Source organism: Sarcophilus harrisii, chromosome 3 (assembly GCF_902635505.1).
Source record: "Sarcophilus harrisii chromosome 3, mSarHar1.11, whole genome shotgun sequence".
Taxonomy (NCBI): Eukaryota; Metazoa; Chordata; class Mammalia; order Dasyuromorphia; family Dasyuridae; genus Sarcophilus; species Sarcophilus harrisii.
The window spans coordinates 604993346-605017528 of NC_045428.1; the positions used below are offsets into that span (position 1 = coordinate 604993346).

The window sequence follows — 24183 nt, forward strand, 5'->3', positions numbered from 1 at the left end:
CATTCTCTACTTAAGGTAGGTGAGAGAGGTTCAAGAATTTTTTCCTATAAAAATATTTCTTTTTAAAATGAAAGTGATAGATATAATCTACAAGTATAGCTAAGGGAATTCTTGATTCAAGATATAGATTTAAAAGATAGAGATTATCATGAAACTAATTTTATGATTTCTTGTAATAAAATCTTCATCAATGAAGAAAATGACATCAAAAAACCATGAATATATTTTTTTAATTTTGAAATTCATACAAAAGAAATCAAATGAACATTTTAAATTTACATAAAACAGAAAAATATGTCAAGAAACAATTCTGCAAAACTTCGATTTCTTTTTTGAATAGTAATGAATTCAATAAAACATTTTTCAAAACTTGCTCAGGCCTTCTGTTCTACTGCAGGCATCATTATTGTAAAGTTTTCTTTATTTTAGATTAAAGGATTGGGGTGGCTATTACACTTCCCACTGCTATCCTCTCCCACCCAAAAGAGAAATGAAGCCAACAATGACCCAAAAAAAAAAAAAAGTTTCACTGCAGTGTGGATTCTCTGATATCTGGCAAGATGCGAGCTGCATCTAAAACACTTTCTACATTGATTGCATTTTAAAAGGTTTCTCTTCAGTGTGAATTCCATGATGTAAAGCAAGAATGGAACTCTGTGTGAAAGCCTTTCCACATTGTTTACATTTAAAAGGTTTCTTACTATTATGGATACTCTGATGTTCAGCAAGAACATTCCTCTTGGTGAAAGCATTTGCACATTGATTACCTTTAAAAAGTTTTTACTCCAGCTTGGATTCTCTGATGGGCCAAAAGCTGGTAATTATATCTGAAAGCCTTTCCACATTGATTACATTTAAAAGGTCTCTCTCCAGTGTGGATTCTCTGATGTATAACAAGACCGGAAGAAAATCTGAAAGCCTTTCCACATTGACTACATTTAAAAGGTCTCTCTCCAGTGTGGATTCTCTTATGTTTAGCAAGACTTGAGCTGTAACTAAAGGTCTTTCCACAATGGTGACATTTAAAAGGGTTCTCACCAGTGTGGATTCTCTGATGTTCAGCAAGAATGGAACTCTGTGGGAAAGCCTTTCCACATTGATTGCATTTGTAAGGTTTCTCTCCAGTGTGCTTTCTCTGATGTACAACAAGGTGGGTCCTCTGTGTGAAAGCTTTTCCACATTGATTACATTTATAAAGCTTTTCTCCTGTGTGGATTCTCCGATGTAAAGTAAGACTGGCTCTCCTCACGAAAGCCTTTCCACAATGATTACATTTAAAAGGTTTCTCTCCAGTGTGTATTCTCTGATGTTCAGCAAGAACATTCTTCTTGGTAAAAGCCTTTCCACATTGACTACATTTAAAAAGTTTCACTCCAGTGTGGATTCTCTGATGGGATGCAAGCTGGTAGTTATATCTGAAATCCTTTCCACACTGATTACATTTAAAAGGTTTCTCTCCAGTGTGGATTCTCTGATGTGTAGCAAGATTGGAGGAGAATTTGAAAGTCTTTTCACATTGATTACATTTAAAAGGTTTCTCTTCACTGTGGATTCTCTGATGGACTAAAAGAATGTCACTTCGTGTGAAAGCCTTTCCACACTGATTACATTTAAAAGGTTTCTCTCCTGTGTGGATTCTCTGATGTGTAGCAAGACTGGAGGAGAATTTGAAAGTCTTTTCACATTGATTACATTTAAAAGGTTTCTCTCCAGTGTGGATTATTTGATGTTTAGCAAGACTTGACTTGCAACTAAAAGCCTTTCCACATTGATGACATTTAACAGAATTCCCTAGAGTATGCTTTCTCTGATGTTCAGCAAGACTATCACTCTGTGTGAAAGCCTTTCCACATTGATTACATTTAAAAGGTTTCTCTCCTGTGTGGATTTTCTGATGGGCCAAAAGACTGTCATTTCGTCTGAAATCTTTTCCACATTGATTACATTTAAAAGGTTTCTCTCCTGTGTGGATTCTCTGATGTTCTGCAAGCTTGTAATTATACCTGAAAGCCTTTCCACACTGATTACATTTAAAAGGTTTCTCTCCAGTATGGATTTTCTGATGTCTAGCAAGATGGGAGCTCAATCTAAAAGTCTTTCCACATTGATTACATTCATAAGTTTTCTCTCCAGTATGGGTTTTCTTATGTTTTGCTAGACTGCAGAAATCTGTACAAGTTTTTCCATATTGATTGCATATGTGAGGCTTTCCACACTGAAGACATAAATAAAGCTTCTTTCTAGGGTGGATTCTCTGATGGTCAAGCAGGAATGATCCGCAATATAAAGCTCTCCCACATTCAATACATTTACGAGACACCTCTCCAGTATGAGCCTTCTGAGGGCTAGCAAGAGCTGGCTTCCAACCCAAGGCTTTTCCACATTGATCATATCCAGATCTTTTCATTTCCAGGCGGTAAGGAAGAGATGAGAGATAGGAAGAGGTTGCTTCACATACATGATGTTCATAAGGTTCTTTTCTAATATTCATTTGTTGATGAGTAAGGAGATTAGAATTCTGACTGAAAGTATTCTCCCTTTTATTAGTCATGGAATGCAATTCATCAGTATCACTTTTATGATGGTCACTGAGGTCTGAACTGCACTTCACAGCTATATCCCATTGATTACCTGGAACCAACAGCTCTACCTTTTCAGTGAAGCATTTCTTGCACTCATTACCTTGAAGATAATCACTTCCTGAGGTCATTTTCTTACAATGATTTAGGACAGAAGACCATCTGAATTTCTTTCCAATTTCATCCAATTCACAATCACTCTTTGAATATCGATCGACTTCAAGAATAAAATCATGCATTTTCTTCAAATTAAAGTCATAGGGATCATCATCCATAAACCTTTGCAGATCACGTTCTTCCACATAAATTCCTAGCTTTTTACTCATCTCATATACTTTGAATCCAGTTTCTACATCTGAAGAAGACAAACATACATACATACATAAAAAGACAATCACACATATATAAACACAAATAGCAATATTACTTAAGAGTCATTACAGTTTGTCACCAAACTATATATACAAAATTTCATAAGCATACTCAGTGCAAATAATGGCTTTTAATATCCCAAGTCATTTTTAAGAAGAGACAAATTGGAGGCAGCTAGATGATGCAGTGGATAGAACACCAGCCCTGAAATCAGGAAGACTTGAGTTCAAATCTGACCCCAGACACTTACACTTCCTAGCTTTGTAACCCTGGGCAAGTCACTTAACCCCAAATGCATCAGACAAAAAAAAAAAAAAAAAAAAAAAAAAAAAGAGAGATGATGATATTTTTTTTTCAGCAAAAACAGGGGCCGCCCAAGGCCAAGATGGCTACCGAATACTTAATACTTCTTTGTGCTAGAATAGTTACTGCTAATTTAGAGGGAAAACTGAGCCAACACAAAATTGAAAATTGTAGAGCAGAAATGGAATAGACAGTTTTTAGAAATTTGTTGCATAGTATTGCATTTACTCATCTAGGAAAAAAAGTAAACATTCAAATTGTTTTGATGAAAATAACAGGGAAATTCAGAAGGTATTAAATGAAAAAAATGAGAACTCTACAAGATTTACAACATTACAAGTAATTTAGATCATCCATCTCTAGGACGGCACTATTTAACTCCCCCCAAAATTTAAGTAAAGGTTGGATTTTTGGCCAGTAAATAAAGGCAGAAAAAGTTCATTTTTGTATTGAGTGTAACAATCTAAAGCTCTTTTATGATGCCCTGAAGACTATTTATGGACCAAAAACCTATTTAAGCTGCCCAATGCTGGTGGAGCTACATTGATTAGTGATAAGGATGTGATAATGGAAGAGATGGAGTGAACTGTTTCCTAAAGTTCTCAACACACCATCATCAACCACTGCTGAAGCTATTAATCATTGATCGTAGGTCATATTCCATTCCTCTTTAGCCATTCATGAATTGATGGCATTTCTAGTCTCTAGCTTTTTATCACCAAAAAGAGAGCTGCCATTAATCTTTTGAAACATATACATTTACTTCTTTTTTCCCTCATTATCTTGGTAAACAGACCTTCTAGTGTATTTTGGAGTCAAAGAGTATACACAGTTTTATAACTCTGTTGTCATAACTCCATATTGTTCTCCAAATTGAGTGTATCAGTCCACAATTTCAGCAACAATATATTAGTGTTCCCAACATGATATCAAAATGGTTTTTAACTTGCATTTCCCTAATCAATAATAAGTTAGAGTATTTTCTCATAAGACTATAAATAGATTTAATTTCTTCATTAGAAACTACTGTTCCTATCCCTTTGAGTATTTTGGACATGAGATTTTCAAATGAGAAGTTTTCTCTAGAACAGGGACCTTTGTTCTTCTCCTTCAATTGCCTGACCCTGAAGTTCACTGTGCCAGAGTTGAAATCTTTGGAGGCTGGGACCCCAGGCCAATGCAGATGCCCCCAGGGCTTGCTCTTGGCTAACTCAGCAGAGTCTGCCTAGAGTGCATAGAACTGCATTTGGGTTAAATCTCCACCTAGGGAGATGAGGTCCTTCTTAAGATCCTGTTAGGGTCCCTACTACTTCTGGAGTTTTAGTCACTTTTGCTGCTCAAAATGAATTGTGAGGCACTGATTTTTTGTTTTAGGGGAAGAGTCTTAGAGAGCTAATTATTTCCTATCCTATTATTATGCCATCTTACCAGAAGCCTCTCTCATTCTTTTTTAGAATGATTTCAGGGAGTTTACTTAACAACTGTGGCAGTAAGGTCAGCTATCTAACTGAGGGTAAATTATGTAACTCAAAAAGGTGCAGCCATGACCAAAATGGATGGACACTTGGTGCACTCAGATAACTGAGCACTTAATACATCTTCTGAGAAGCAACACAGTGTGGATCACTTCTGTGCTGTTTGTGCTCATTTTGAACTGATGATGAACAACAAGAAAAGAGAGAAAACGGTCCTTACCCAGGGACAGCAGATTCTGGACACTCTCCAGCATAACCTCCTTGTATAGCTCCTTCTGAGAAGGGTCCAGGAGCCCCCATTCTTCCTTAGTAAAGTCCACCATAATATCCTTGAATGACACCATCTCCTAAATCATCAAAAAGTCACTTGATTTAATGCTAAAAAGGGCCTCCAGAATTCATCTACTCTAACCCTCATCAACTAAGAGGAGGAAGCTGAAGCAGAGACAGGATTTCCCTAAAATTCATATAACCTTTAGAAGTGTCAGAGCCCACATTTGGAACCAGGCATTAAGAGACCAATGGAATATTGAGAAAAACATTTTCCATTTGAAATGAGATTCATGTTGGATAATAAAAGTTGTAAAACTGTTTTATGACAAAATAGTTCTCCTAGTGAAATAAGGGAGAATATATGAATTCTATAGAATCTGTAAAGGTGAAAGAGAGAAGATGATGAGACATCCCTCTCCACAAGAAGGGTCTTAAATGATATATATAAATAACATGAAGAATTTGTGAGAAGCTTGTAAATACTGTGTATTCTGGGAAGAAACAATTAGCAATGATCACTGAGGAGAGAACAGAAAAATTATCTAGTAAATTTCCTCTGAGTCTAAAATGAAATCTTAACTAGATGGAAGCAGCAAAAGAATTATAAAGAGTATTTGGCCTCAACTATCTGGTATGAGACTTTCCAGACAAGTGATGAAGCTTTATCTCTTCTCATAAGGTGAGTTTATTAATGGAATATGTTCTGTGAGAGAGATTAATTGGGACACTGTCTCCTAGAAATCCATTGCTGTGCTTGTCTTCTCCAAATAGGTTTCACTCAGAAAGTCAGAGGTCAGGCAGCTGATCTGAGCTGTAAGTACCTGGTCTCCAAGGAACATGAAGTTTCCTCTGATGCCACATTCTTGCCCTGACTCCTATTTCACTCAGTCCTCTAGAGCCCATCCAGAGGTCAGACTATCCTGGCTGGGGAGACCTTTGAACCTGCCCAATCCTTATTCTGTGATTGCTTCCTGCTCATTATTTTTTGCCACCCAATCCCAATTTCTGTGAAATGATTATGAAGTGATCCAAGCTTTCTGAAGAGCAACTTGGAACTATGAACAAAGGGCAACCAAAGTGTGCAAATCTTTAGAACTACCAATAGCATCTCTAGGTCTGTGGGAGATTACAAAAAAAGGGAAAGGGCTTACATGTCCAAAAATATTTTTAGCAGCCCTTTTCCTAGAGGCAGCATTGTGGAAATTAAGGGAATTCCCATTAACTGGGGAATACCTGAACAAGCTGTGATATATGAATATAATGAAATAGTACTGAACAATAAGAAATGATGAAGAGGCAGATTGCTAAAAAAACCAAACTGACACAAACTGAAATAAGCTGCATTATGGGAACCTACCAAGAGGCAGTACCAAGGCCACCTAGACCTTTGACACACCTATTTTCTGCCACTTTATTGAGCAAGGAACAATGATTTGTGATTATGGGAACAGGAGTAAGCTGAGGGTTACAGCTCATGGGTAGGAATGCCTTGACTATTTTCTAAACATTTATTGACTTGTTCTGAGACTTGGCAAAGAAGAGGGACTCAGAGAGCCCTGGGAGTACTTGGGTGGTCTGAGTGGGCAGGAAATGGGCAGCCCCAGGAGGGCGATTCCTGCCCTGCTGCCAGCCCTGCCAGGGCCCCCTCCCTCTGACAGGAGGAAGCTTCCTGGGCTCCCCCTGGGCTGAGGCTGCTCAGCTCCGGGCAGGGGCCGCACTCACCTGGGACGGGGGGCTCCGGCTGCCGGGGGCCATGTCTCTGGTTCCGGGCTTGGGCCCTCTGCCAGCCGGGCTGGGGAGGGAGAAGGATCTCGACGAGGGAGGACGGGGTCTGAGTCTTCTCTACCCAGGCTGGATGCTGACCTGCCCACAATGAGAGAGAGGTCTTGGGGAAATGACAATGAGGAGAGGCTGCTCCCCAGGAGGAGGCCGAGAGATCTCAGAGAGAACAGAGATCTCACCTGTGGGGGCAGGGAGACCTCCCAGAACCCAGCACTGCACATTAAGGTTTCCCACACTCTGGGGGGAGGAACAGCCCAGGGAGCATGAGCCCTATGGGGGCGAGGTCACGGGGACTTCCCGGGAATCCCCGGCAGTCTCCTGTGGCCTTGGCCAAGACTCTCCTCCCCGCCTGCCTCATTTTCCCCAAGTGTTACAGGGGCCCCTCCCCCACAGACCTGAGAACTGCTGAGAGATGTCCCAAGAACACCAGGAGGGATAAGGGTCAAAGGGCGGAGCTGGATGAGAGCCCAGACCCTGAGCAGCCCCTCCCCCTTCCAGTCCTGCAGGGGAACCTCCTCCCCCGGTCCTACCCTCCTCCAGGCAAAGGGGAGGCCTGGGCAGTTCACGCTAAGAGCTGCCTGTAGGGGGCGCTCCTGTATTTAGTGATCTCATTGGGAAGGATAGAGGGAAGGCTGCTCTCACCTCCTTTTCACATTAGAGGAAACTGAGGTAAACGGGGACCAAGTTTCAGGCTCCCCGCCCCCTCCCAGTGTACAAGGGCCAAGGGCGCCCGGGGCTCAGTGGGGGAGGGGTCAGCTGGGCTCCCCCAGGAACCCTCAGCAGCCCCCCAAGCTGCAGCGAAGCACCAGCCCCGGCCCCTCCCCCATCTCCGCCCACTCGGGTTTAATCTCTCGGGGCTGAGGCCCCCAGCTAGTTACACACCTACGAGCCGTCAGGTAACCCCCCCCCACGCGGAAGCACGCATTTCAGTTCCCCGCCCAGCGACAGCACTTTTGCACTTGTCCGCCAGCCCCCCTCCCTTGCACGCGCACCCCCACACTCGGAGCTTCACAGGGGTACCAGATTTCCAGACTCTGCCTCGCTCCCATTTACTGGACGGGTGCGGAAGGAGAGGAGCTTAAGGAGGAAGGGGAGGAGCTTAAGGAGGAAGGGGAGGAGCTTAAGGAGGAAGAGGGAAGTTCCAGGCCGAGCCGGCCCTCCTCCCCTCCCCCCCTCCCCCAGCACTGAAAGGAGAACGAGAAAACTCGGGACTCAGGAATCTGCGCCTGCGCCCCGGCAGTCTCCCAGCATGCCCGGGGATTCAGCAAAGGAGGGGCCGGGGAGGGGCGGGGCGTGAAGCCTCTGGGAGTCACGCTAAGGCTTCCTAGGCTGCCTGCTGAGGGAGGGGTTGCCCCGTCATTCTTCTCCTGGCGAGGACCAGCGCGCGCGTCCCTTCCCCCAGGAGGAGGGGGCCCCGCCCGGGCTAAGTCCCGCTCCTCCGCAGGAGCAGGGCCGGCAGGGAAGCCCGGTTTCTTTCTCGGGGCGAGGTGACGCAATGCGAAGCGGGGTGCTGTGGGGGGGGCCTCAGATTGATGGTTTCATTTTGCGCAGCCTCCCTTTTTCTGGGACTAGGACTGGCCCTTCTGGTCCAAGGTGCCTTTTAGCCTGGAGAACAGCCCAACCTGCCAGGCACAGGCTGGGGAGGAGGAAGGGGGAGAGAGCCCGTGACCGGGGAGGCCCCCTGGGGGGAACTGTTTTTTCTTTCTAATTACTTATCCTAAGCGCTTTTCACCAGCTCTGTCAGCCTTGGAAGGGCAAGGGCTGAGGAGGCTTGGGTCCAGCTCCTTCCCCCTCCCTGAAGCCCCCAGGCCTGAAGGTCTCCTGAGATCCAGAAGGGTTTTCACTGGCCCATCCCCCAGAAAGCATCGGCATTCTTGGGTACCCCAGAGCCTGCGCTTTGGATCTGCAGAAATGGGCCATTAGAGCCAAGGAACCGCTCCAAGTTGGGGGGGATTCTGGGCTTTGGGAGACGAAGCCTTACGTTGTTCGGCGCTCAATGACCCATTCGTGCTTCATTGGCTCATTGGCTGTGAGATTTCGCAAATACCTGGAAGAAATGCTGAAAAGTTGGGTTTCCACAGTGTTCCAAGTTTTGAGATGGTGTGGGCTAGTGGGTACCATTGTTGAAGAGCTTTTCAGAAAGTGAGAGTGTTAAGAAGGTTGGGATTCACAGAATAATTAAGTGATGGAGAGGAGGCCTCCAGCAAACAAGGAATGGAGGGTGGGAGAGGAGGCCTAGGAAGGCACAGGTGGATTCAGCCAATCAGAAAGTCTTGTTTTCAGAAAACCACAAACTTAAGATAATAGCCCACCCAGCCCAACCTAGGGGTTAATGACCTGACTTGACCAAATCACTACTGGGCCTCTGTAGGCTAATTGAATAGTAAACAACACACCCCAGAGGTGGACTTTTCTGCCATTTTTGAAACTGGGATATGTGATAAGAGAGCAGAACATGTTTTATACATATTAAAGGGAACATGTCGTGGGCATATCAGAAAGATGGAAACCTGGAAGAAATGGACCAACTTGTTCTCTGAAGGGAGGGGCTGCATCACAGAACAAGTACAAAGATTCCCCCAATTCTGTACTCTGGGCTTCCTCTTCCCATAAAAAGAACAGAGTCCCCTTCTGACCAGAAACTTTAAGATGATTCCTTAAGATTATATTTTAATAAATTTTCCTTGATATCTGATCTTCAGTGTCGAGTATTAATTCTTTTTTTCTTTTTATTTTTTTTTTATTTTTTTTTTTTTTTTTTAATTTAATAGCCTTTTATTTACAGGATATATACATGGGTAACTTTACAGCATTAACAATTGCCAAACCTCTTGTTCCAATTTTTCACCTCTTACCCCCCCACCCCCTCCCCTAAATGGCAGGATGACCAGTAGATGTTAAATATATTAAAATATAACTTAGATACATAATAAGTATACATGACCAAAACATTATTTTGCTGTACAAAAAGAATCAGACTCTGAATTATTGTACAATTAGCTTGTGAAGGAAATCAAAAATGCAGGTGTGCATAAATATAGGGATTGGGAATTCAATGTAATGGTTTTTAGTCATCTCCCAGAGTTCTTTTTCTGGGTATAGCTAGTTCAGTTCATTACTGCTCCATTAGAAATGATTTGGTTGATCTCGTTGCTGAGGATGGCCTGATCCATCAGAACTGGTCATCATCTAGTATTGTTGTTGAAGTATATAATGATCTCCTGGTCCTGCTCATTTCACTCAGCATCAGTTCGTGTAAGTCTCTCCAGGCCTTTCTGAAATCATCCTGTTGGTCATTTCTTACAGAACAGTAATATTCCATAATTTTCATATACCACAATTTATTCAGCCATTCTCCAACTGATGGACATCCATTCAGTTTCCAGTTTCTAGCCACTACAAAAAGGGCTGCCACAAACATTCGTGCACATACAGGTCCCTTTCCCTTCTTTATAATCTCTTTGGGATATAATCCCAGTAGTAACACTGCTGGATCAAAGGGTATGCACAGTTTGATAACTTTTTGAGCATAGTTCCAAACTACTCTCCAAAATGGTTGGATTCGTTCACAACTCCACCAACAATGAATCAATGTCCCAGTTTTCCCACATCCCCTCCAACAATCATCATTATTTTTTCCTGTCATCTTAGCCAATCTGACAGGTGTGTAGTGGTATCTTAGAGTTGTCTTAATTTGCATTTCTCTGATTAATAATGACTTGGAGCATCTTTTCATATGACTAGAAATAGTTTCAATTTCTTCATCTGAGAATTGTCTGTTCATATCCTTTGACCATTTTTCAATTGGAGAATGGCTTGATTTTTTATAAATTAGAGTTAATTCTCTATATATTTTGGAAATGAGGCCTTTATCAGAACCTTTGACTGTAAAAATATTTTCCCAGTTTATTGCTTCCCTTCTAATCTTGTCTGCATTAGATTTGTTTGTACAAAAACTTTTTAATTTAATATAATCAAAAGTATCTATTTCTTTTGTGATCAGTAATGATCTCTAGTTCTATTAATTGTCCTTAAATCAGATCAACTAATCCCTCCATCCTTGTGGCCCAGAACAGAGTTTCCAGAGAATTCTTCTAGACAAAAATGAGAAACATCAGCAATGAATTTGATTGGTTGGAACATTTTGAAACCTTCCATAGACATCATGGAAATCTATCCTCTATCAAAAATAGGAAACTTCTCATAAAGTAATGTGTATTAAAAACAAATTAACTTAGAAAATAATAGGCAATTTCTGCAGGAATGGGGAACGATGGGTGAGTAACACTCAGGGTTTCAGGTTTCCAGCCTCATTTAAGACCTATCACCTATAAGGTGCAGCTTTATTTTGAGCAGAAATAATGAATTTAGTTTCCTACTATAGGCTGTGTACGAAGTGAAGTTTGCTACCAGCAGATTGGTTGGAGCAAACAACCTGTCAACCTGCAGAGAATGGTATACAAAATTCTTTGTTTTCATGAAAATAAATCTTGCCCCCACCTCACACCTTCCACTCAGAGCTAAAAAATAAAGGACTGATCTATAAATGGGCAATCTGGTAAAGACAGGAACCTAAGAACTTGGAACAGTGGAGGTGTCCTTAATAGAAACGGGTAAGTTCACAAAGGAGAAAGACTAGGGGAAATGGGTTCCATATTGCTTTATAAAAAAGATGATTGAATCCATGAGATTTGATGAGACTATTGACAGTGTTTAGAAAGAGAAGAGTAGAAGACCCTAAAATTCTTTGGTAAACTCCTCAGGAAGGATGAAGGATGATGATCCTTCCAGATAGGACCAGAAAGGAAATCTGTTAAGAGTAAATCAAGTCAGTGCATTGTTGAAATTGTGAAGGAATTCAACCATTCCAGAGAGCAATTTGGAACTATGCTCAAAAAGTTATCAAATTATAAATATCTTTTGATCCAGAAGTTTTACTACTGGGCTTATATTCCAAAGAGATCTTAAAGAACAGAAAGGGTCCTGTATGTGCAAAAATGTTTATGGCAGCCCTTTTTGTAGTGGCTGGAAACTGGAAATTAAATGGATAACCATCAATTGGAGAATGGGTGAATAAGTTGTGGTATATGAATATTATGGATTATTATTGTTCTATAAGAAATGACCAACAGAATGATTTCAGAAAGGCCTGGAGAGACTTACACAAACTGATGCTGAGTGAAACCAGCAGGGCCAGAAGATCATTATATACTTCAACAACAATACTATATGATGATCAATTCTGATGGACTCGGCCATCTTCAGCAACAAGATGAACCAAATCAGTTCCAATTGAGCAGTAATGAGCTGAACCAGCTACACCCGGTGAAAGAACTCTGGGAGATGACTAAGAACCATTACACTGAATTCCCAATCCCTATATTTTTGCCTGCCTGCATTTTGAATTTCCTTCACAGGCTAATGGTACAATATTTCAGAGTCCAATTCTTTTTGTACAGCAAAATAAGTTTGGTCATGTATACTTATTGTGTATCTAATTTATATTTTAATATATTTAACATCTACTGGTCATCCTGCCATTTAGGGGAGGGGGTGGGAGGAAGGAGGAGAAAAATTGGAACAAAAGGTTTGGCAATTGTCAATGCTGTAAAATTACCCATGCATATAACTTGTAAATAAAAAGCTATTTAAAAAAAAAAAGAAAAAGAAATGACCAGCAGGATGATTTCAGAAAGGCCTGGAGAGACTTACATGAACTTATGCTGAATGAAATGAGCAGGACCAGGAGATCATTATATTAACAACAATACTATATTATGATCAATTCTGATGAATGTGCCTCTCTTCAACAATGAGATGAACCAAATCAATTTCATTTGTTCAACAATGAAGAGAACTAGCTACATCCAGGGAAAGAACTATGGGAAATGAAGATGAACCACAACATAGCATTTCCACTCCCTCTGTTTTTGGTCTGCTTCCATTTTTTATTTCCTTCTCAGGTTATTTTTACCTTATGTCTAAATGCGATTTTTCTTGTGCAGCAAAATAACGGTATGGATATAGAAACATATATTGTATTTAATGTGTACTTTAACATATTTAACATGGATGAGTCTGCCTGCCATCTAGGGGAGGGAGGGAAGGAGAGTAAAAGTTGAAAAAAAGGGTTTTGCAAAGGTCAATGCTGAAAAATTACCCATACATATATCTTGTAAATAAAAAGCTATAATAATAATAATAAAAAAGAGTAAATCAAGTCAGAGCACTAAGTAAAGTAAGAGATTCCAAAAAGAAAGGGATGAGTCTGGCTGGCTGGTCTCAAAGATGGAAGACATTATGTTTTCTGATCCATGTTCTCCCAGTTTTCCCAATCAGAGGCACCAGAAGTTTCCTCCAAGGACCTAGAAAGAGCTTAGTGTCACTTTGGGAGAATTGCTCCAAAGATGAGTTGAGCTCTTCCCTCCTAATGCTTCTCCAATCTGTCTCTTCTCCTCCCACACCCAACCCATCAGCCTTTGACTACAGTTCCTGGATGTCCTCAGAAAAAAATATAATCCCCCTTGTTGGGTCCCATCAACCTCTATCACATTTTCTTTCCAGACTTCTGTTCCAGCCACACTGGCCTTCCACTCACCCTTCAGTCTTTTTTTTTTTAAATAGCCTTTTATTTACAGGTTATATGCATGGGTAACTTTACAGCATTAACAATTGCCAAACCGCTTTTTCCAATTTTTCACCTCTTACCCCCCACCCCCTCCCCCAGATGGCAGGATGACCAGTAGATGTTAAATATATTAAAATATAAATTAGATACACAATAAGTATACATGACCAAACCGTTATTTTGCTGTACAAAAAGAATCAGACTCTGAAATATTGTACAATTAGCTTGTGAAGGAAATCAAAAATGCAGGTGGGCATAAATATAGGGATTGGGAATTCAATGTAATGGTTTTTAGTCATCACCCAGAGTTCTTTCTCTGGGCGTAGCTGGTTCAGTTCATTACTGCTCCATTGGAAATGATTTGGTTGATCTCGTTGCTGAGGATGGCCAGGTCCATCAGAACTGGTCATCATATAGTATTGTTGTTGAAGTATATAATGATCTCCTGGTCCTGCTCATTTCACTCAGCATCAGTTCATGTAAGTCTCTCCAGGCCTTTCTGAAATCATTCTGTTGGTCATTTCTTACAGAACAATAATATTCCATAATATTCATATACCACAATTTATTCAGCCATTCTCCAACTGATGGACATCCATTCAATTTCGTTTCTAGCCACTACAAAAAGGGCTGCCACAAACATTCGTGCACATACAGGTCCCTTTCCCTTCTTTATAATCTGTCACCCTTCAGTCTCAACTGATCTTCCTACTTGGTACCACAACACCTCCCTTCCCCAGTTATTACCTCCCCCTCCAGACCCAAACCACTTTACACAGATGACTCTCTTAACTGTGTCAGGTTCATCCCTTAATGGCCTCTTGTGCCTTATGGAGTGTCTTCCCCCTTGGTAGTTGCTCCATCTGTTTTTCTTTAGTAAAGCGCATATGGATTTAGCCTGCCACCAAAACAGCACAATAAAAGCTTTGTCTCTGGAGCTGCCGGTCATCTAAGCTCACGATTTGTTTTGAGACACCTCGCCATAACCCCAATATACTTTGGGGGTCCTAAATTACATCTCTCCAATATGTGGTGACAGAACCCCATCATATTTGAGCTGGTGCTTTATCCACTGCACCAACTAGCCACTCCATCACAACTTGATTTTTATAGAAATGTTTTGCATAATTTCACTTATAATTTCTTCATTGTGGTTGACAATAAGGAAGAGAATCTAGAACTCAAAAACCTTAAAAACAAATGTAAAAAATTAGGTCTGAATGTAACTGGAGAAAAATATTAAATAAATAATTTTAAAAGAAAAAGAAAAGGGAAGCCAAAATGCCTCCAAAGTCCTGATGCCTTAAGGAACACAGAGAATGAAAAAGTTCTAAGTCAGTGTAAGTTCCATAAATCTAAAAATAAAATGACAAATGTCGAATGACAAAGAAGAGAAATAGAGAAAAATCTTTTCAAGGAAAAGGCACAGAAAATGAAATTAATCATTTAAAGAATAGGAAAGGGGAGGGGTAGGGGCAGCTGGGTGGTTCCGTGGATAGAGTACCAGCCCTAAGTCAGGAAGACCTGAATTAAAATCTGTCCTCAGACACATAACACTTTCCAGCAGTGTGCCCCTGGGCAAGTCACTTAACCCCATTTGCTTCAGAAAAAAAAAATAGGACTCTACCTCAATTTTGAATGACTGTCATTGGAAAAAAAAAAAAAAAGACAAGAGCAAGATGCCAGAGATTACAATGGAAAAGATTTACAGCATCTTCTAAATAAGAATTATTCAAGAATATATTTGACACAAATATATTTTGGGATTAGACAGTACTGGAGTTATAATGTGAAGATTTCCTTTTTTGTCATTCTTTATTTCAGGTAGGTGAGAGAGGTACAAGGGCTTTTTTCCTATTAAAATGTTTGTTTTTAAAATAAAAGTGTTAGGTATAATCTACAAGTGTAGCTAGGAGAATTCTTGATTCAAGATACAGTTTTAAAAGATAGAGAATGTCATGAAAACAATTTTATGATTCAATATTGGTGAAAATGATAAAAGGAAACCATCAATATTTAATTTCTTTTCATTTAATTTTTTACATTTATAACCTTCAATACAAAACATATGCATGGGCAATTTTTCTTTTCTTTTTTTTATTTTCTTATCTTTTTTTTTCTTTATTATAATAACTTTTTATTGACAGATGGGCAATTTTTCAACATTGATCCCCACAAAAACTTTTGTTTTAACTCCCCCCCCCCCCCTTCCTTTCATGCCCTTCGCTAGATGGCGGGTAGTCACATACATGTTAAAGTATATGTTAAATACAATATATGTACACATATTTATACCATTATCTTGTTGCACAAGGAAGATCGGATTTAGAAAGAGGATAAAAATAACGGAGAAGAAAAAACCAAAATGCAAGCAAACAATAACAGAAAGAGTGGAAATGTTATGTTGTGGTCCCTACTCATTCCCGCATGTTCTTTCTCTGGATGTAGCTGGTTCTGTCCATTACAGAACAATCGGAACTGATTTGGATCCTCTCATTGTTGAAATCTGATTTCTTTTTTAACTTCGAAATTCATACAAATGAAATCAAATGAACATTTTAAATTTACACAAAACAGAAAAATATCTCAAGAAACAAATTTGCAAAGTTTGAATTTTTTTTGAGTAGTAATGAATTTAATAAAGCATTTTTCAAAGCTTTCTCAGTCCTTCTGTTCTATTACATGTATCATTATTGTAATGATGCCTTCTGTATTGTTTTAGATTAGAGGATCAGAGGAAGGACAATATTATGGCTAGTACACTTCCCACTGCTAACCTCTCCTACCCAAAATAGGAAGAAAAAAAAAACAACAACAACCAACAATCGTCAAAAAAAAAAAGTTTCACTCCAATGTGGATTCTTTGCGGTCTGGCAAAATGAGAGCTCCATCTGAAACTTTCCCCATTGATTACATTTTAAAAGGTTTCTCTCCAATGTGGATTCTCTGATGTTTAGCAAGAATGGAACTCTGTGTGAAAGCCTTTCCACAATGATTACATTTAAAAGGTTTCTCTCCTGTGTGGATTCTCTGATGAGTAGCAAGATTAGAGGAGAATCTGAAAGTCTTTCCACATTGATTACATTTGAAAGGTTTCTCTCCAGTGTGGATTCTCTGATGTGTAACAAGACTGGATGAGAATCTAAAAACCTTTCCACATTGATTACATTTAAAAGGTTTTTCTCCAGTGTGGATTCTCTGATGTCTAGCAAGATGGGAGCTGGACACAAAAGCCTTTCCACATTGATTACATTTAAAAGGTTTCTCTCCAGTGTGGATTCTCTGATGTTCTGCAAGTTTGTAATTATGTATGAAAGCCTTTCCACACTGATTACAATTAAAAGGTTTCTCTTTAGTTTGGATTCTCTGATGTGTAACAAGACTGGAGGAGAATCTGAAAGCCTTTCCACAATGATTACATTTAAAAGGTTTCTCTCCAGTATGATTTCTCTCATGTAAAGCCAGATGGGCAGTCTGTGTGAAAGCCTTTCCACACTGGTTACATTTAAAAGGTTTCTCTCCTGTGTGGATTCTCTGATGTCTAGAAAGATTGGAGGAGAATCTGAAAGCCTTTCCACACTGATTACATTTAAAAGGTTTTTCTCTAGTGTGCTTTCTCTGATGTAAAGCAAGATTGGAACTGTGTGTGAAATCCTTTCCACACTGATTACATTTAAAAGGTTTCTCTCCAGTGTGGATTCTCTGATGTGCAGCAAGATTTGAGTTGCATCTAAAAGCCTTTCCACATTGATTACATTTAAAAGGTTTTTCTCCAGTGTGGATTCTCTGATGTTCTGCAAGCCTGTAATTACATATGAAAGCCTTTCCACACTGATTACATTTAAAAGGTTTTTCTCTAGTGTGCTTTCTCTGATGTAAAGCAAGATTGGAACTGTGTGTGAAATCCTTTCCACACTGATTACATTTAAAAGGTTTCTCTCCAGTGTGGATTCTCTGATGTGCAGCAAGATTTGAGTTGCATCTAAAAGCCTTTCCACATTGATTACATTTAAAAGGTTTTTCTCCAGTGTGGATTCTCTGATGTTCTGCAAGCCTGTAATTACATATGAAAGCCTTTCCACACTGATTACATTTAAAAGGTTTCTCTCCAATGTGGATTCCCTGATGTCTAGCAAGATTGCCCTTCACCGTGAAAGTCTTTCCACAATAATTACATTTATAAGGTTTCTCTCCAGTGTGGATACCTTGATGTCTAACAAGATGGGAGCTTGATCTAAAAGTCTTTCCACATTGATTACATTCATAAGGTTTCTCTCCAGTGTGCGTTTTCTTATGTTTTGCTAGACTGGAGATATCTGTAAAAGTTCTTTCACATTGATTGCATACGTAAGGATTCTCACACTGAACACATAAAGAAGGCTTCTCTCTAAGGTCAATTCTCTGATGATCAAGCAGGAATGATCCGTAATAAAAACTTCTCCCACATTCATTGCATTTGTGAGACACCTCTCCAGTATGAGCTTTCTGAGGGCTAGCAAGAGCTAGATTCCAATTAAAGGCTTTCCCACGCTGATCATACCCATGTCTTTTCATTCCAGGGTGGTAAAGAGGAGACGAGTGATAGGATGAGGTTGTTTTACATACATTATGTTCGTCAGGTTCTTTTCCAATATGCATTTGCTGATAAGTAATGAAATTAAGGTTATGACTGAAAGCATTCTCATCATTATTACTTACTGAAACCATTTCTTTGGTATCACTTTTCTGATCACCACGGAGGTCTGAATTGTACTTCACAGCTATGTCCCACTGATTACCTGGAACCCAGGGCTGTACATCTTCAGTGAAGCATTTCTTGTATTTGCCACCTTGAAGATAATCACTTCCTGAGGTCATTTTCTTACAGTTATTTAGGATATTAGTCCATTTGAATCTCCTTCCAATTTCACAAACTTCCCAATAACTCTTTGGATAGCTATGTACTTCGAGAATAAAATCATGCATTTTCTTCAAATAGAAGTCACAGGGACCATTATCCATAAACTTTTGCAGATCATGTTCTTCCACAAAAATTCTCAGCCTTTTACTCATCTCATTTACCTTGAACCCAATTTCTACATCTGAAGAAGACAAACATATATATGTAAAAAGACATACACACATAAATAAACACTAATAATGATGTTACTTAAGAGTCATTGCAGCTTGTCACCAAACTCAATATACAAAACTTTATAGGTGTACGTGCAAACAATGGCTTTCAATACCCCAAGTCATTTTAAAGAAGAGACAGATTGGAAGCAGTTAAGTGGTGCAGTGGATAGAGCACCAGCCCTGAAATTAGGAAGACCTGAGTTCAAATCCGGCCTCAGACACAACACTTCCTAGCTTTGTGACCCTGGGCAAGTCACTTAATCCCAAATGCCATAGGGGTAAAAAAAAAAGATATATGTGACACCTGCATCCCAAAGTACTGGACAAATCAGAAACTGATCCTTTCCCAATGAAATATTTTTTTCAGCAAATGCAGGGGCCCAAGGTCAAGATGGCTACCAAATACTTAATGCCAGTAGATTAGAGTCTTCTTTGTGTTGGAATAATTTTTTGCTAATTTAGAGGGAAAACTGAGCCAACACTCAGTTGAAAACTGTAGAGCAGAAGTAGTAGTCTGTAGTAGACAGCTTTCAGAGATTTGTTGGATAGTACCACATATACTCATCTGGGAAAAAAGTAAACATCTAAATTGTTTTGATGAAAATAATGGGGAAATTAAGAAGGTATTAAATGAAAAAATGATTTACAAGATTACAAGTAATTTAGATCATTTCTAGGAAGGCAATGATTAACTCTCCCAAAGTATAAGGAAAGGGTACAGAAATGTTGGATGTTTGGCCCAGTAAAGAAGGTAGATATATAAAGTTAATGTTTGTATTGAGTGTAATAATGCAAAGTTCTTTTATGATGTGCTGAAGACTATTTATGGACCAAAAACTTCTCTAAGCTGCCCAATGGTGATAGAGCTACATTGATTAGTGATAAGGATGTGATAATAAAAGAGATGAGCTGAACTGTTTCATAAAGTTCTCAATACATCATCATCAACCACTGCTGAAGCTATTAATTCTGATCTTAGGTCATATTCCATTTCTCTTTAGCCATTCATGAATTGATGGCATCCCCATAATCTAGCTCTTTGTCACCCAAAAAAGAGAACTGCTGTCAATCATTTAAAACATACAAATTTGCTTCTTTTTTCCCTTAATTATCTTGGCAAACAGACCTTATAATGTATTTTGGAGTCAAAGAATATACACAGTTTTATAACTCTTTCATCATAATTCAAGATTGTTCTCCAAAATGAGTGGATCAGTTCATAATTTCAGCAACAATATTTTAGAGTCCCCAACATGATATCAAAATGGTGTTTTTGATTTGCCATTTCCCTAATCAATAATGTTAGACTATTTTCTCATAAGGGTGTAAATCGGTTTAATTTCTTCATCAGCAACTACCTGTTCCTGTCCCTTTGAGTATTTGAGAATTGAGATCTTTATCTGAGAAGTTTTCTCTAGAATTGGGCCCTTTGTTCTTCTCCTTCAATTATCTGATCAGCCCCTCACTGTGCCAAAGGTGAAAGCTTTGAAGGCCGAGACCCTAGGCCAATGTAGATGCTCCCAGGGCTTGCTTTTTGCTAACTTTACAGAGTCTGCCTACAGTGCCCAGCCCTTCATTTGGGCCAAATCTCTACCAAGAGAGATGAAGTCCTTCCTAAGATCCTGTTAGGATCCTGACAACTTCTGGACTTTGGTGATTTTGCTGCTCAAAATGAATTGTGAGGCATTGATTTTTTTGTTTTAGAGGAGATTCTTAGGGAGTTAAGTATTTCCTGTCCTATTGTGCCATCTTACCAGAACCCTCTCCCATTCTTTTCAGCAGGTTTTCAGGGAGTTTACCAATAAATGTGACAGTAAGGTCACCTACCTGACTGAGGGTAAATTATGTAACTCAAAAAGGTGTAGCAAAATGGATGGAGACTTGGTGCCCTCACATGACTGAGCATTCACTGCATCTTCTGAGATGCAACACAGTATGGATTAATTCTCTGTTGTTTGTGTTCATTTTGAACTGATGAAGATCAGCAAGAAAGATAGGAAATGGTCCTTACCTAGGGACAACAGATTCTGAACATTCTCCAGCGTGACCTCCTTGTACAGCTCCTTCTGAGAAGGGTCCAGCAGCTCCCATTCTTCCTCAGTTAAGTCCACAATAATATCCTTGATTGTCACCAACTCCTAAACCATCAAAAGTCACTTGACTTAGAGCCGAAAGGGCCTTCAGAGTTTATCTAGTCCAACCTTGAGCAACTTAGAGGAGGAAACTAAAGCAGAGATAAGATGTGCACAAAACTCATATAACCTTTAGGAGTGCCAGAGCCCACACTAGGAACCAGGTATTTAATGGTGAAAATCTCTTATTATAAAATGCTTCTCCCAATGAAATTAGGAAGAATATATGAATTCCATAGAACCTGTAGAGTTGAAAGAGAGATGATGTAACATCCTTCACCACAAGAAGGGTCATAAGTAATTATATATATTTTTTAAAAATCTATTAAGAGTTTGGGAGAACCTGGTAAATACTGTGTATTCTGGAGAAGAAACCATTAGCAGTGATCACTGAGGAGAGAACAAAGAAATTATCTAGCAAGTTTCCCATTAATCTAAAATGAAATATAAAAATGATGGAAATAGGAAAAGAAATTTAAAATTGAATCTGGTCTCAACTGGCTGGTATAAGACTCTTTCCAGATAAGTGATGAAACTTTCTCTCTTCTCATAAGGTGAGCTTATTAATGGAATATGTTCTGTGTGAAATGATTAATTGGGATACTACCTCTCCCAGAAATCCAGTGCTGTGCTTGCACTCCCCAGGTAGGTCTCAGCCAGGAGGTCAGAGAGGTCAGGCAGCTGACCTGGGTTGTAAGTGCCTGACCGCCAACGAATAAGAAATGGCCTTTGATGCCACATTCTTACCCCGATTCTGACTTCACTCAGCCTTCTAGAGCCCTTCCAGAAGTCAGGCTATCCTGGCGGAGGAGATGTTAGAATCTGCCCAATTCTTATTCTGTGACTGCTTCCCATTCATTATTTTTTGCACCCAATCCCAATCTCTTTCCTTCTTTAACTCTGGGAAGTAAAATCAATGCCCCCAAGATCTTATGACCCAGACTTTTACACATCTAGTACTAAGAGTTTTCCAAAGTGAATTTTGGAGAAAACATCACTGACTTCATTTGATGTTATGCTGCTCTTCTTTTATCAATGTACTAGATGTCCCCTGCAGACCAATTTCTCAATTGAGAAATGGTCAAAGGAAATGAACAGTTTTTAGATGACAAAATCAAAAATAATGTATGAAAATGAAGTGCTCTAAATCACTTTTGATAAGGAAAATGCAAATAAAAACAAGTCAGAAGTACCCCCTCACATCGATCAGATTGACTAATAAAACAAAAAATGATCAATGCTAGAAAGAATGTGGGAATACTGGGATGCTAGTGCCCTGAAAAGGAATTGTGAAGTGATCCAAAACTGCTCAAATCTTTAGATCTAAAAATAGCGCCACTAGGTCTGTATTATTCCACAGTGATTACAAAAAGTGGGAAAGGGCTTCCATGTGCAAATAAATTTATAGCAGTCCTTTTCCCAGAGACAACATTGTGGAAATTGAGGGAATTCCCATCAAATGGAGAATGACTGAACAAGCCGTGGTGTATGAATATAATGAAATAGTATCGTGCAATAAGAAATGGTGAAGAGGTAGATTTCAGAAAGAAATAAAAAACCAAACTAATGGAAACTGAAATGAGCAGAGCCAGGAAAAGACTGAATACAGAATCAGCAACAGAGTGTGATGATCAACTATGAATGACTCGGCTCTTCTCAGGAGAACAATGATCTAAGGCAATTATAAGAGACTCAAGAAGGAAAAGGCTTCCCTCACACTAAAGAAAGAACTGATGGACTCTGAAAGTGATTGAAGAATATATGGTAGTTACTTTATTCTTTTTTTCTCCTCTTTTTATCTGTTTCATTTTTCACAACTCTGATTTACAGGGAAATATGTTTTAAATGACAGCATGTTTATACCCATATCAAACTGCTTACCATTTTAGGAAGAAAGAAGAGCAAGGGATGGAGAAAAATTTACAACTTAAAATCTTATGAAGATGAATGCTACAAATTGTCATGACAAGTAATAATGATTTAAAGCAAACAAGCAAAATGTACCTTTTTGTATCTGGCTCCTAACCTGATCTCAGTTAAAAACTTCTATGGGAACCAGGACCCTCTTTCCCCTGACCCTGGGCCTTTTCGATGGCCTCTCTCCTGTCTGCAATGGCCTCCTCCCTCACCTCCGGCTTCCTTCACATCTCAGCTAAATTCTCCCTTTCTGTAACAAGCTTTTCCTGGTCCCCAAACTGCTCAACCTTCCCCCTGAGAGTGGCTCCCGTCTACACTCTCCAGCGCAGGTGTGGACACAGCTCATGAGATGTTTCCTCCCCTGGGAGGCTCCTTGAGGGCAGGACCTGATTTTTTTTCTTTACCTTCCTCTGGATCCTCAGTGGTTCACATGGAGCTTGGCCCAGAGGAACTAATTTCTAAACATCTATTGACTTAATCCAAGTCTTGGCAAAGGAGACGGGACTCAGAGAGCCCTGGGAGCAGGCGGGTGGTTTGAGGTGACAGGAAATGGGCAGCGCCAGGGGGACGATTCCTGCCCTGCTGCCAGCCCTGCCAGGCCCCCCTCTCTCTGACAGGAGGAAGCTTCCTGGGCTCCCTTGGACTTTAACCTGGGCTGAGGCTGCTCAGCTCCGGGCAGGGACCGCACTCACCTTGGAAGACGGTCTCCCCCTGCCAGCGGCCATGTCTCTGCTTCCGGGTTTGGATCCTCTGCCAGCCGGGGTGCAGAAGAGGGTCTGAAGATTCTCTACCCAGGTTGGATGTTGACCTGCCCACAATGAGAGAGAGAGTCCTGAGGGCAGGGAAAGTGGGGAGAGGCGGCTCCCCAGGAGGAGGCAGAGAGAGGTCCCCTGTAGGGGCGGGGAGACCCTCCCAGGACCCCCAGTTCTGGACACTAAGATCTTCTGCCCTGCAGGGAGGGTAGCCCAGGGAGCATGAGCCCCATAGAGTCAAGATCACAAAGCCTTCCCCCGAATCCCTGGAAGGCCAATGTGACCCTGGCCAAGCCTCAGTTTCTCCACCTGTAACATGGAACTCACACCTGCCAAAGGCACCAGAAATGATGACAGAGGTCCCAGGACCACTAGGAGGGAAATCAGTCAAGGAGCAGAGGTGGATAGGAGCCCCAGTCCCCCTCCCCCTCCTGTCAATAAACCTCCAGCCCCCACAGCCCTCCAGGGAAACGGAAGGACCGGGCAAAGTTTGCACTCAGAGCTGCCTGTAGAGATTGATTCCTGTATCCCAGGCCCTGGAATTACTGCTTTACAGAAGGGATACGTGGGGTGGGGGGGAGGGACGGGCTGCTCTCACCCCCTTTTTGCACTGGAGTTAACTGAGGCAAACGGTGTAAAGCTACAGAACCCGCCCCCTCCCCCAATGTGTGCAAAGGGCCACCGGCGACCGGTAAGGAGACCCCGCAATACCGGGGGCTCGGTGGGGGAGGGGCCAGTTGGGTTCCGCAAGACACACTCAGCAGTGCCCGCCCCCCTCCCCCAGCCACAGGGACGCATAAGCACGCCCCTCCCCCACCTCCCCCCAAGCAGGTGCACTCACTCAGGGCTCAGGCC

General features: G+C 40.6%; 2 protein-coding genes across 3 annotated transcripts; both read right to left on the reverse strand.

The window, feature by feature from the left end:
- Positions 1-224: 224 nt before the first annotated feature.
- LOC116423049 (zinc finger protein 2 homolog) lies at positions 225-7883 on the reverse strand. 2 transcript variants are annotated; one of them, XM_031964005.1, is made up of 4 exons: positions 7777-7883; positions 6725-6865; positions 4950-5076; positions 225-2934 (listed from the first exon to the last, which is right to left on the reverse strand). In XM_031964005.1, the coding sequence occupies exons 2-4, from the start codon at positions 6755-6757 to the stop codon at positions 770-772; spliced, it is 2325 nt and encodes a 774-aa protein (XP_031819865.1). In that variant the 5' UTR covers positions 6758-6865; positions 7777-7883; the 3' UTR covers positions 225-769. The 2 variants fall into 2 exon arrangements, with proteins under 2 accessions (XP_031819865.1, XP_031819866.1); XM_031964006.1 differs by having other exon boundaries at positions 7805-7877.
- Positions 7884-15990: 8107 nt separating this feature from the next.
- LOC100928812 (zinc finger protein 883-like) lies at positions 15991-24183 on the reverse strand. The gene is made up of 5 exons (XM_031961809.1): positions 23269-24183; positions 20539-20665; positions 17440-18493; positions 17235-17394; positions 15991-16982 (listed from the first exon to the last, which is right to left on the reverse strand). Exons 1-5 carry the CDS (start codon positions 23299-23301, stop codon positions 16323-16325), a joined length of 2034 nt encoding a protein of 677 aa, XP_031817669.1. The 5' UTR covers positions 23302-24183; the 3' UTR covers positions 15991-16322.